A 12,151-nucleotide genomic window follows, 5' to 3' on the forward strand; every position below is an offset into this window, starting at 1 on the left:
TCGCATTAAATCCTATTCTCAGCTTGCTTTCTTCCCCAAGGACACCTTGGGGAGGAGCCATTACAGCTAGGGCCCAGGCAGACCGACAGAACTTCTCCAAGCCCTCAGTTTTCTATACAGTCCTGAAGCAGCTCCAGGACCAACCAGGTTTGCATGTGCTGTGGCTGATGAGCACTGCAAACAGGCCCGGACCCCTGGGAACACCCTCTGCATGCCAAGGGACAAGTCCAAGTGCAGCAGCACCCAGGGAGGAACTGAGAGCAGAGATGAGATGTGCCCACACTGTTCACAGCAGTAGAGCAAAGGAGAACCTGGCTGTGCCAACACAGGAAGAGGCCATCCATAATTCAGCTCAGCTTTCTTATCTCCAACAGCAGTGAAGGCACCATGTTACCTGGCAGAGCTCCTGGCAGACCTGGCGAGCATGGGGACAGGCAAGAGGAGCGTGTGGGGCACGTGTCCCAAGGACAGGGCAAAGAAAACAGAGAGTGCCTGGGGATGAGTTACGTGACGGAGAGCCTCTCTTGGCCCCGCAGGCAGTTCTGGACGCAGTCTCCTAGTGATATGGAGTCCCCAAGCTCTGCCCTTCCACGCCAGGCAGCCAGGATCTCGCGGCACAGAGCTGTGAGGATGAGCGCTGCTCGTCTGCCAGTTTCACACAGTGGAGCTAAACTGTCACAGCACAGGCCAGATGTGGTGAGCCTTTATTCCTGCTTTCTTAATACAAGCAAAGTCTTCAAACACACTTTTTTATAAAGCCAGTATTTCCAGCACTAACTAAAGTTTTTTTGGTTTCAGGTACAAGGAAAAGCAGTCATCAAGATGCTTGCCAGCATGCAGCAGCAGAGGTTCTGATTCACTTAATGGCCAGCACTTGCGGTTCTTAAAAAGTGGTCTGCATGATTTAAGAAATGGCTTCCCTCCTCCGTGTGATAACATTATCATCTGTAGCCCAAAGGGGCATTCCCCCATCCTGCTACAGAGTAGATCCCACCTGGCTCAACAGAAGGCATGGAAAACATCTGCTAAACCCAACTGCAAGCTCAGGTCAAAGCAGGAAGCCAGGAAGCATTTAACAGAGATGGACCATCACCTAAGCCACCACCCTCAGTTATTTCACTCCCATTTGAAAGACAGCATCTTTCCAGAGGTAAAGACAATACAGTTGTTGCTATTCTTCCTTGAAGTGAGGATCCATCCAGCACTTGAAATGGAAAACCAGTCCGGGATTGTGTTCCCTCTTGCCTTCTAAATCCCCTGCCCCTCATTGTGACTTACAAGCAGGAATCCAACAAAGCCTGAATCACCATAGAAATATATCTCTGATCTTATTTCAGGGAAAGCTATAAGGAGCTGGCAGGTTTCTGAGACACCTTGCTGACAGGGTCAGATTAGTCACACAGGTCAGTTACTGAACCAGTCCCACATTTTCCCATCAATATAAGACACTGGAGAGCAGAGGCTTTACCCTCCAGCCTTGAAAACATTTCCTGGTAACCCTGAACATGTCAGAAATAATAAAGAATCTCTCATGCAAACAGAATAAATGGTGAACATACACTTTTTCCTATATTATGACAGATACACCTCCTAAAAAAGTGAGGATTACAACTGTCAATGGGACCTCAGGGCCCATATCCCACAGCAGTGGATGAAAACTCTGGCCCCTGACCCAAGCCCTCTGACTTGAGAGGAGCTTTGTACGTAGAGAGTGCCAAAGTGCAAAGCAGATCACAAGTCAGTTTATTCTGTAGTGCTGCCAAGTGCATCTGTTTACCTGGGTATTTGCTGGCATGAAGGGAGGGGACAGAGACCTGTTATGTTTATTTGTCTTATTTTGGATTCAGCCTGACTGAGTACAGTTTCAACAATCTATACCTAGTTTTAAGTGAACTGTACTACAGAGGGCACATTTAAAATTAGCAAACCAACGGCACACATTTCCCTGACCTGTGAATCCTATTCCACATGAATGCCCCTCCGACATTACAAAGGTGAAGGATGCGCCAGCGGAATATGATAGGACAGACTCTGAGGAAGCATATTTGAAATGTGTTGTTGCTACATCCATGCTCAGCGCTCCCTATCATTCTTTTGAAGTCAAAGCCAAACTTTCTGTACACTTCTGAGGGACCAGGTGACTCAGTACTTTTGAAAACCACACTGCACTGCTCTAAGAGTCTTTATTTTTTTTTTTTTTTTTTTTAGCCTATGCTCAACTTCTTACTGGTCTGAAAGAGTTTGAGCAGATTCTGGAGCTTAAAATGTATGCTGCTGCACTAAAACCTAGGTGCACACAACCTCTATATACTATTTTATTGAGGAAAAGTGGAGGTCTTGCACAGTAAGCAAGGGATTTTGACAGTCTCTGTTAACTGCAGTTGACTGTGCCTGTGCATTTGAGCGAGACTGCAGACCTACGATCAGTGCCTCCTTTGTTTTGAGCCTGTCTTGTGTCACAGGCTGGTATCTTCCCTTGCTGCTGAAATAAACATAGGTATTGAAGGCCGCAATTAGATGATTTAGATGATTTTGCTAGCCTGCATTACATTATTATTTACTGAAGCAATCAACTAACTCTAATTAAAATTCTGAAATAAAAGTATCTCTTAGCAGGCAGTATCAGTGGAGCAAAAGCAGCACAGCTGAGCTCTCTGGAGTCTTAGCATGCACAAATCCTGCAGTCGCAGTCCTTAAGTGCACCAGACTTACTGGCACAGATGAGGAAAGAGACCAAAATGGCTCACATTGGGAGTCTCTTCCTGATTCCCAGTGTCTATTGCACTTAATGGACACTTGGTAGGCCCAGAAATAAGGCCAGAATGAGTCATTCTTAGCCCCCAGCCCTAATCCCAGCCTAGTCTGTGGCAGCCGTTAGTAAACAAATGCTTTATATGTCAGCCTTGATACAAATAGCTCGTGTCTACCAGCTTATACAATGAGGCTGTGTGTGTGACAGCCCTCGGCTCCCGTCCCAGGGCAGGGCAACACTAGCTAAAGGCATGATAGGCACTTGCTTCCCTGGAAATGTGCCAGATGGCGGAGGTCTTAAGTGACCAATGCAGAAGGATGAAGGAAATGATGTTCAAAGAGCCCAGACCGGGGAAATAAAGAAAGGAGGGAGCTCCTAGGGGCTTAATCCTGGTAAGGAAGCCTATGGCATCTTCTTCGTGTGGTTCCCTTAGGATCTGAACACACTGTCCCCTTCAGCGGGTGCAGTCCATCTCCCAGCCCCACCTGAGGAGGCGCAGAGACGTGCTGCAGGAGGTCAGTGGCTCAGAATCACTGCCCCTCAGTCCGCCTGCTAAATGCAAAGCTTTGGCACCACGATGTGACGAGCACCCGCGCTTCGCAGGATTCTGTTCTAGTGTAGTAAACAAAGTTCACCAACTGTTTGGATGGGCAGGTCGCCCATCTAGGAGTACAGCTGTTCACAGCTGTTGAAGGCAATGCTGCGTTCAGTTATTTGCACCATTTTTTCAACACAAAAGTGGCACTGAGAAAAAAACGCTGTAGGGGAAGGGGAGGGCGAATGCTGCCCAAGAACTTACTGCACTGCCTGTCCACCTCCACCTTCCTCAGGAAGGCAAACAACCCAGCACGCTTCTGCTATTTCTAGGCCCATGCATCTTGCAGAATCTAGCTCATCTGTCCCCGTTCCTTGTCAGACCCTGGGCACCAACCCTGGTGCAATGTGGCACTTTGTTGTTCCTGCCGGCCTCAATTTTGAGTATTTAAAGTCTCATGGCCAAAAGCAGTGCTGGTCAAAGCATGCCAAAGCATGGCACCCATTAAGCTAGACTCTCTCAGCGCAGTCTGCAATCCTTTGTATGGGTTAGCTGCATCCCTGGACATCGCAGCCACGGCAAAGCCAGGAAGACTTTGGGGAAGCAAAAAAAAAAAAATCACACCCCTGGTTGGTTCTAGCATGTGACCTGGGTCTCAGGATGGACTCACTGCATCAAGTGCTGGCTTGTTAAGCACAAATTACCAGCTCATGTCTCGCCTTTTCCTCGAACATGACTGGGTGGGAAAGGACTCGATGCTTTCTCCTGTCATCAGACCAAAGCAGCACATGACTAAGTGACCAATGACATCCTCCTTCAAATATTTAACTTGGGAAAGAGGAACTTGCGGGAACAGTTTCGGAATAGGGCATGCAGATTTGATGTCAGCAAAACTGTATTTCAAGGCACATGAAAGATTCCTGTTGCTGCCTTATTTATACCCCTGGCTTCTTATTTCAGGGAGGAGAAATACGTAACATCAATGAACCCCATGCAACTCTGTGATACCAGATCTGCAATTGGGTCGTGAAAATAAACACTCTACCACCAGAGCTTATAGACCATTTGGGAGAATCCTCTCCCAAGAGAGTTGTACAGAGTCCTTGTATGGTAGGCAGCCAGCCAACACAGAAAAAAAGGTCAATTCAGGGAATTGGGAGCTTTTTTTTGAAAATTTCTGTGTTAAAAGTTGTTTGAAAATAAATATTTGGATGTCTTTTTTGCTGCATATTTCTGTGGTTCCGACAACGTAAAGAATCTACATGGAAGTCAAAGCATAATGTCTCTAGGACGTTAGACAACCATGAGAGTCTAGCAGCGTGAATTTGCTAGAACATTTTATTTATGATGCAATTTCTAAGAGTTACTGGGCACCACAACTCCAGTGAACCCTGAGATGAGCTTGAGACACTTAACATTTCCCAGAATTTAGCCAAATATATTATACTATGTTTTATGCTTTGGGGGCTGCTCCCCATCATCGGCAAAATAACATAATGTAACAGAATAATGTGGTATTATGGTTTCAGTCTATTCCTATACGGTATACTGACCCTGCTGCTCTGCTGCATGCAGAACTTCCACTGAAGAACAAAGGCATTTTTTGGCATATCTCATTATATCTCTAAAAGGTGCAGAGATTTAAATACTGTGCATGGGGAAATACTTAATTGAGCAAGATCTATACATCTGCAACTTTCATCCTTTTCTACTGGGCTCCAAGAGGAGATTTTCACTCCTTTGGTTCAATGTTTCTTTTTCTCTGCCTTGCAGTGTCTTTTATCTTCTCCCTCCTCCTTCAAATCCTTAGAAGGGATTTGATTCTATCCTGAGAGGAGATAAAAAGCATCAGACTTGAATCACAAAATGGCATATGAAATGCAACTGTACCAGCTAGGGAAAAGGAGAATGGAGAACAAACCAGAAAGCATGGCTTTCAAAGAGAGTGACTAATAAACTGGGAAAAAATGGCAAATAATGGAAACAAATCTATGAGGAAAAAGGATTTAGGGAAAGTTGTCATTCCTTGATATTACTGGCACAGTACACAAGTTCAGAGAAGGCACAGGAAATGAAGTAAGAGACTGGCCTGGGCAAGCAATGAACTCTGTGTCAAACCCAAGAAGGAATTCCAAGTCAGGTTACTATGGGTAAATGGGAAAGAACAGCATTAGACCTGTTAGATGTTTTGAGTCATCTAAGTGAGGATGAAATGCATTATAATATGGAAAAATACTGGAACAAACTCAGAATCACAAGTTGTTTCCTTGAAAATTCACAAAACCCAGTGTATTTCCAAAGAATCTGTTCACTTTGCAGATGATGCCCAGCTAGAAAACACAGCAAGGATGCTGAAGGGCTTCAGATGGATTCAAAATGATCCTGACATGTTGGACAAAACCTGGAAAATAAGAGACTGAAAAAAACAGAGCTGAATGACTTCTCCTAAGCAGAACTTCTCAGCTGTGCAAATACCGAATGAGGAACAACTGGCCAGGCAGGAGCTCGGCAAGGGAATCATACAGGGATTTTGGTAGATTGTAAATGTCAGCAACGTCCTGCTTGTGGGGAAAAAAAAAAAAAGGAAGCATCCTAATGCAAGAACAAAGACAAATATGATATAACCCTCTGTACTTCTCAGTCTGGGTGAGACCACCTCTGGGGGTGATGTCCGTGTCCAGGTTTGGTTACTGCTCTTCTTTAAGAAAGATGTAAACAAATCCAAAAGAAAATGGGGACAGCTAGAGGAATGATTACACACCTATAACCAACATGCCAAGATGGAGCAAACTGAGTTTCTAACACAGATGAGAGATCACTGAGGACATGCGTAAGAAGCTCCAATTAAGTAAGAGTGGATAAAAAGAAACGGAATACTTTGCTTAACGTGTTTCTTTAGGACCGGGTAAGTGAATTTACAGGGAAGAGACAGATTTAGGTTAAAAACTAGGAATGATTTTCTAACAGAAGGAGAGTTAAATAATGCAATACATCATCCTGAAGGCTCTGGTTTAGCCCTCTTTCAAGATCAGCTTACATAATCATCGGCAGGTTGATGTTATGGCAGAAGGGTGAAACAGACCAGCGCTTCTTGATTGTTAAGATAAAAAGTTTTTCTGAAGAGAATCCATGGCCCAATACTTTGATTTTACCATTAGAATTATAAACATTCGAGTTTGTAACTGGCAGTAGTTGGGAACCTGTGCCTGCTGACGGACAGAAACATTTTTGCCATCCATGTATGTGTTGGAAGGGAGGAGGTTAAACCTCCAGGCCACCAGCAGCCTGCAGACACCCACCCTAAAGGTGACTCCTGAGGACCCTTTCACCCTACTGCCTTGAATTCTTTGAACACAAGGAAAGGCTCTGATGGTGCCTGGCTTCCCTTCACCATAACTGTAAGCCATATAGACCCACATCCTGATTCATTATGAGAAACAGCTTTTCCCCCCTCTTCACTGGCTGCCTTCCAGATTTTAACGGCTGAAAATGTAAAGCAGGTCTGGATCTGGGGTATCCTCATTACTAACCACTCAGAAGGCCTGTTCTGAGGACGGCACTCCCACCAGTTCTAATCTGCCTGCTTCTCTGTTCTCCCTACATTCTCCAGTGCCTTACTGCAGAAAGCAACTTCTTGGTCAGCAATCTAGGACAGAAGGTAGGGAAAATGTTGCACTTCAAAAGCTAATAGCAACTGAGAGAAACCATCTCTTCACTGCCTGGAAATGAAGAGCTGCTAATGTCAGACATACTCCTCATGTGCCACCTACTGACTACTGTGAAATGTTGCACATAGAAGAGCATAGCCGAAATACTCACAATTAATAGGGGAAAAGGATGGTACAGAAAGACAGACAAGGTTACAGTTTCTTCCTGGAGTGTGATGCAGTTCCAAAGTATATGAATACTTTGCCCTTTGTATTTTTCTACCTGGCTGGGTGGGGACCCAATGCAAAAAGTGTCAAGCAACTGCCAAGAAAACCGCCATGGCAGCAGAGTCTTGAATTTTAGATTTTAACCTGGAAAGCTACGTCAGACTAAGCTTTGTGAGCTACGGTTAAGATATCTGTGCGATGATGTTGTTCCTTCTCCCATCTCCTTTTAGCTCTGCCTTTGGGCACGTCCTCTCGCTGGGGACAGGAAGAGATGAACAAACTACCTTACTTCTGTACTTGCTTCCACATCTCCATCTGTGCTTCTCCCTTCTCGCTATATCCCCTTACTTGCCTTCCTCCACGCTACCGCACATCCTCTTTTACTACAGAGGTATATCCCCAAGCAAATCTGACCATTTCCAGTTAAACTGTCTACTCCTTTGACTGCAAAGAAAAAACAACTCACTATCAAATGGCTGGGTTAGAAAACATAACAAGAATAGCAGACGGGACAGAAGTCTTCTGTCTGGTATTCTTCACAGTGAAAGAATCAATGGTGCTGAACACGATATTTACTGCTACTGCAAGGGGTAATTACCAAAGCACACTTAGGCAGCACTACTTGCTATCTGCTCTATCAATAAGAAATATGATTAAGAGAGCTACTACACACTGTTTGGTATTTTTTAGGAATCATGCCAGCCCAAAGTTATTAAGAGTGGATAAGGAGCCTGGTACCTTGACCCTAAAACATGGAAAAAACCAAAATGCAGGTGAACCTTTAATGGATCCAAAATCCACAGTGTAAGGCCTGGCAATGACAGCTCTTATGATCAGAAAGCTGCTACCTGCTTCCAACCTCTCCTGTGACCTGTTCTCCTTTCCCTCCTCAACAGAGCTTCGTAAAAGCACCACTGGGTTTCTTATGCATGCTGTCCTTATGCTCAGGAAGAGCTCTCTGCAAACTTCCATAAAGTTTCTCCTGCCAAATTCTCATTCTCAAGTTGTCTGTGGAACTTTTAGATGCTCTGATAGTACAGCCACAGGGAATAACAGGGCTCCTTAATTTGTATTTCTTTTGTACTTGTTCATGTTTCCGTTTTGTTCTATTATCAAAGTAAAACTGGAAGAAGCACTGTACACACACAGGGCTTGTTTAAGAGCAGTACTCTCCAATATCCTTAATACAGTAGCTGCTGGATACCACGGGATCTGACACGGTCCAGGCTCAAAAGCGCTCCCTAAATAGCATCCCCTACTGCCACTGTCAGAGCCAGAAGAGTGGGATGGATGCACCGCAGGTCCAATTCAGCAGGGCATTTCTCACTTGCTTTTAAGCTACAGCTGAGATTCCCTGTCACCACACTAGATGGCACAGCTTACAGAATAAAATTCAGAAAGTTCATTTGAGACAGTGCAGGTGGGCCAGGACTTCCACAGCTGTGGCTGTAGAGGTGTTTATAGAATTGTAATAGTAAATATCCGCCCTACTGTTTTGGTTTTGAAACGTGAAAAGGTGGCAGGTTTGAGGCTCCTGATCTTAGGCCAGTCAGCTGCCTGGCAATTCTGCAAAGTCACGTGTAGCTTTTCAAAATACAGTCCAGCAACTGCTATCACATTTACTGAATAAACAATGGTGCAATGAAGCCTCAGCATTCACAGAACACTAACTTCCGAACGAGTGCCACATCAGAAATGACTGCATGAACAAACTAAAGTACTGACTTTATCAAAACCAGAATTGGTAGTGTCCCTGAGACTTGAAGAAACTGTTTCTTGCCCCTTTGTTTGATTCCAATGAAAGCTTTAAAAAAATGCAAGATTCATTTTGGAGCATTTCTGTTAATCTTCTTTGGAAATTCTCTTAGGAAGCAGAGGTCTGCATGTTCTATGGGATGTGAGCATTTCAAGAATTCCTAGAGAGGAAGGGCTACCAAAAAATGGGGAACTTACCATGTGCAATGATCTGTGCGTTTGCTTCAGAACAGGAACCTCAGTCCTGTTCATCCTGTGAGCTCTTGGGCCGTGACTCTTCTCACTTCTCTTCTGTCCAGCATTTCTGCTTCTAACACTTGATAAGCAATCAGTGACTTGGGAATTTCAGCCTTAGTATTCACCAAGAACCCTGTTTTAAAAAAAGGAAATAGAAAATAAATTATAGACATCCTAAGAGGGGTTCCAAAGCACAAAGTCTCTGCTACCTGGACAGGACATTGTTACAACCATGACTGAACCTCCTAAAACAAGTTATATCCAGCATAAATCCACACTGCCTCTGAAAGGGAAATGTCTGCCTTTCCTTTAGCCACCCATTCTTGTTTTCTGCCCTCTATTGGCACAAGTATTCGTGTGGATGAAAAGAAACACTTTTTTAATTTTCTGCATTCATTTTCAGCCAGATCAGTTACCTGATCTGACTCACTTCAGTGGTCACATGAAAGCAAAGGCCTGCACCAAACAGGCACTGAGGGCAGAGGAGCCAAAGGCTCAGACAACCCTTCTGCAAGTGTGGACTCATGCTGAAGTGCAATCCTACCAGGAGGTCTGCAAATTATGAAGCTTTTTCAGGTCCTGCCACCCACTGCAGCCACCAAAAGCAAGTAATCGTTGCTAACGCTGAACCCCTTGCTTGCCCAAACCTCCCTCGCTGGGAGGATGGCCCTGGTCTAGGAGACCGCAGCACTCAAAGTGCATTTGCATCAGGAGATGCTGATGGCACCTGGAAGTGACCAGCCAAAAACTGCAGGTGCCTTCTGAGGACTACACAGGACTTGTGCAGGAATCTGGGATGTGGGTTACAGAGCTGTCCTTCCCTGCCTGGCTGCGCAGCAAGCTTGTCTCTAGTGGCACCTGGGTCCTTTGCGACTCCCTCTTTCTGTAATCATTCAAATGCATTACTAGTAACAACAATGACTGTCTGAGCACTCAAAGCAATCTGTGTGCTTTGCTTCAGTTTCTTCTGCAGATACTGGGTGATAAAGAGTCTGGCAACAGAAGGGACTTGGGTGAGCATGGAAGATGAACAGAACCAGATGAGACCTTGGCTCTTTTCTTGCTCACTAAAGCAGCACCCTGCCTTTCATCACGTGCATTTCTGTGTCTTCAAAATAAACTGGTCCTTGAGGATTTCTGTAATAGTCACTTCTCAGCTGTGCTAGTTTGATGTCTCTTCCTTCCTAAGCTGATTTATCAAGTATATTTAGGAAAAGAAATACTAGGGTTAGCAGCTCCAAACACTACATCTCTGCTGAGGGCTGGCAGAAGGATGCTTTTTCAGTGTAACAATACAATAATGAATGATTTTTGCCTGCTCTGCTTCAAGGAGATGACTAGGAATTTTAAATTGCAGTGCACACACACTACCTAAAGCACAGTAGTATGTAGGTGCCCTAACTGATAATCCCAGCTGAGCAAGGTGGTGCACAAATACACAGCATGGGACTGTCCTTGTTCTGAAGGCTAGAAAAAAAGGAATACAAGTAAACTGCAAAAATATCAACTACTACGCTTCAGTAGTTAACACAACTCATGACGGTCAAGTGCCTGTTTTAAGTAGCAAGGCTAAGCTGCACCTTGAAGCATCCACAATGGTAAAAGAGAGTGCACCCACAACCACATTCCCTGGGAAAGTGCCCAGGCAGGTCCTTTTTTCTTTCGCTGTATTATTGAGCAGAAGATCAGAGCAGCGCATGTTTAGCACATGCCTGAACGCATCCCACACATCCAAGTACCAAAATAGCTATTTTTACTTAAGCACAAGCTCGGCACTTTGTTGGAGGAGGGCTTCAGAGAAGGTGTCTTAGCCGCTGTGGTAAGCACAGAAAGGAAAATATTTAGCTCATGAATGCTGTGTATTCGCACAGGCCACCATATACCGTATCAGCCAGGGAACTTCACCGCAAAGACTGCGCACTTGTGCTTCTATAAATTCGAATGACATTTACTGTCCTGTTAAGCTGAGGTAGCACTGTTCTAAATGACACTGAAAGATTAAGAAGTTCACACACTGGAAATAGACTTATTGGGACATCCACTTAGCCATTCTCTTTTCTAATGAGATAGCAGATAAAATCTCATCAGCTGGCTTTAGAAATCAAGTCATGACAACACCTTTGTTCAGATAAAGAGAATGGATTTTAAAAAGACAGCAGTCAAAACTGAACGGAACTACTCCCACAACTCTTTCTCTGCTGTTAATCTGTGGTGTTAATAGTCTACACTGATAAACATTTTTACAGTCACTGTAATTCTGCCAGCCCAGAGTTACCAATTCAAAATACAAAGTCGTAGGTTGCATTTGCTAAATTTCTTGGGTTCCTAGTAAGATTTATCTGTGTAGCCTTTTAATTTTGAAATAAAATTTGACATCACTTCAAGAGGAAAACTGGTAGTAAAATGAAAGTAAATGAAAATAAACATCTAATATCCTGTGCACTATTGGACTCTGAAAGTCCTGGTAGCTCAAAAAAGTTTCCTGAGCATAATATGGAAGGCAGAAGAGCAGGACAATGTTAAGAAATCCACTTGTAGTCATTAGAGTATGATGCAAAAGTTACAAAATTAGTAGTGAATCCATCTCACTTCTCAGAGAAAGCCTGGCTTTTCATCAGGACAAGCATTAAAGTACAAGCAAAGCAGTCACCCTCAGCACACCCCTGTCAGAGCACAGCAATCGAAGCCCACCGGTACTGCTAGAATTAAATGTCATCAACCTCTGCAGTTACCACGGCTCCCATGCTTGCTTTCACGCAAAAACAGGACAGAAACCTAAGCATTCAGTCTGCAATTGTTGATGTCATCTCCCTTTATTTTTGCACACTTGCGGAGTGGCTACCTTGTGCAGAGTGCCTAGCTATAGAGATAAAAGGAGGAAAGAGAAGGGAAAAAAGGGAGAGATGGCAGAAAATGGAGGGGGGGAGGCGGAGAGAAAGCAATCCTTTCCACTTTTTCTCACCTAACTTGCGGTATTTTTTATTCTGACCTGCCTCT

General features: G+C 44.3%; 1 protein-coding gene across 1 annotated transcript in view; it reads left to right on the plus strand.

Moving 5' to 3' along the window:
• The first annotated feature begins 387 nt into the window (after nucleotides 1-387).
• Nucleotides 388-12,151, plus strand: part of STBD1 (starch binding domain 1) — a 12,977-nt gene continuing 1,213 nt past the window's right edge. Inside the window, exon 1 of the mRNA XM_009641521.1 lies at nucleotides 388-696. Coding sequence (XP_009639816.1) covers nucleotides 388-696 — 309 coding nt within the window. The remainder of the gene's footprint in view (nucleotides 697-12,151) is intronic.

This window comes from Egretta garzetta, unplaced genomic scaffold, assembly GCF_000687185.1.
Source record: "Egretta garzetta isolate BGI_Z169 unplaced genomic scaffold, ASM68718v1 scaffold77, whole genome shotgun sequence".
Classification (NCBI taxonomy): Eukaryota; Metazoa; Chordata; class Aves; order Pelecaniformes; family Ardeidae; genus Egretta; species Egretta garzetta.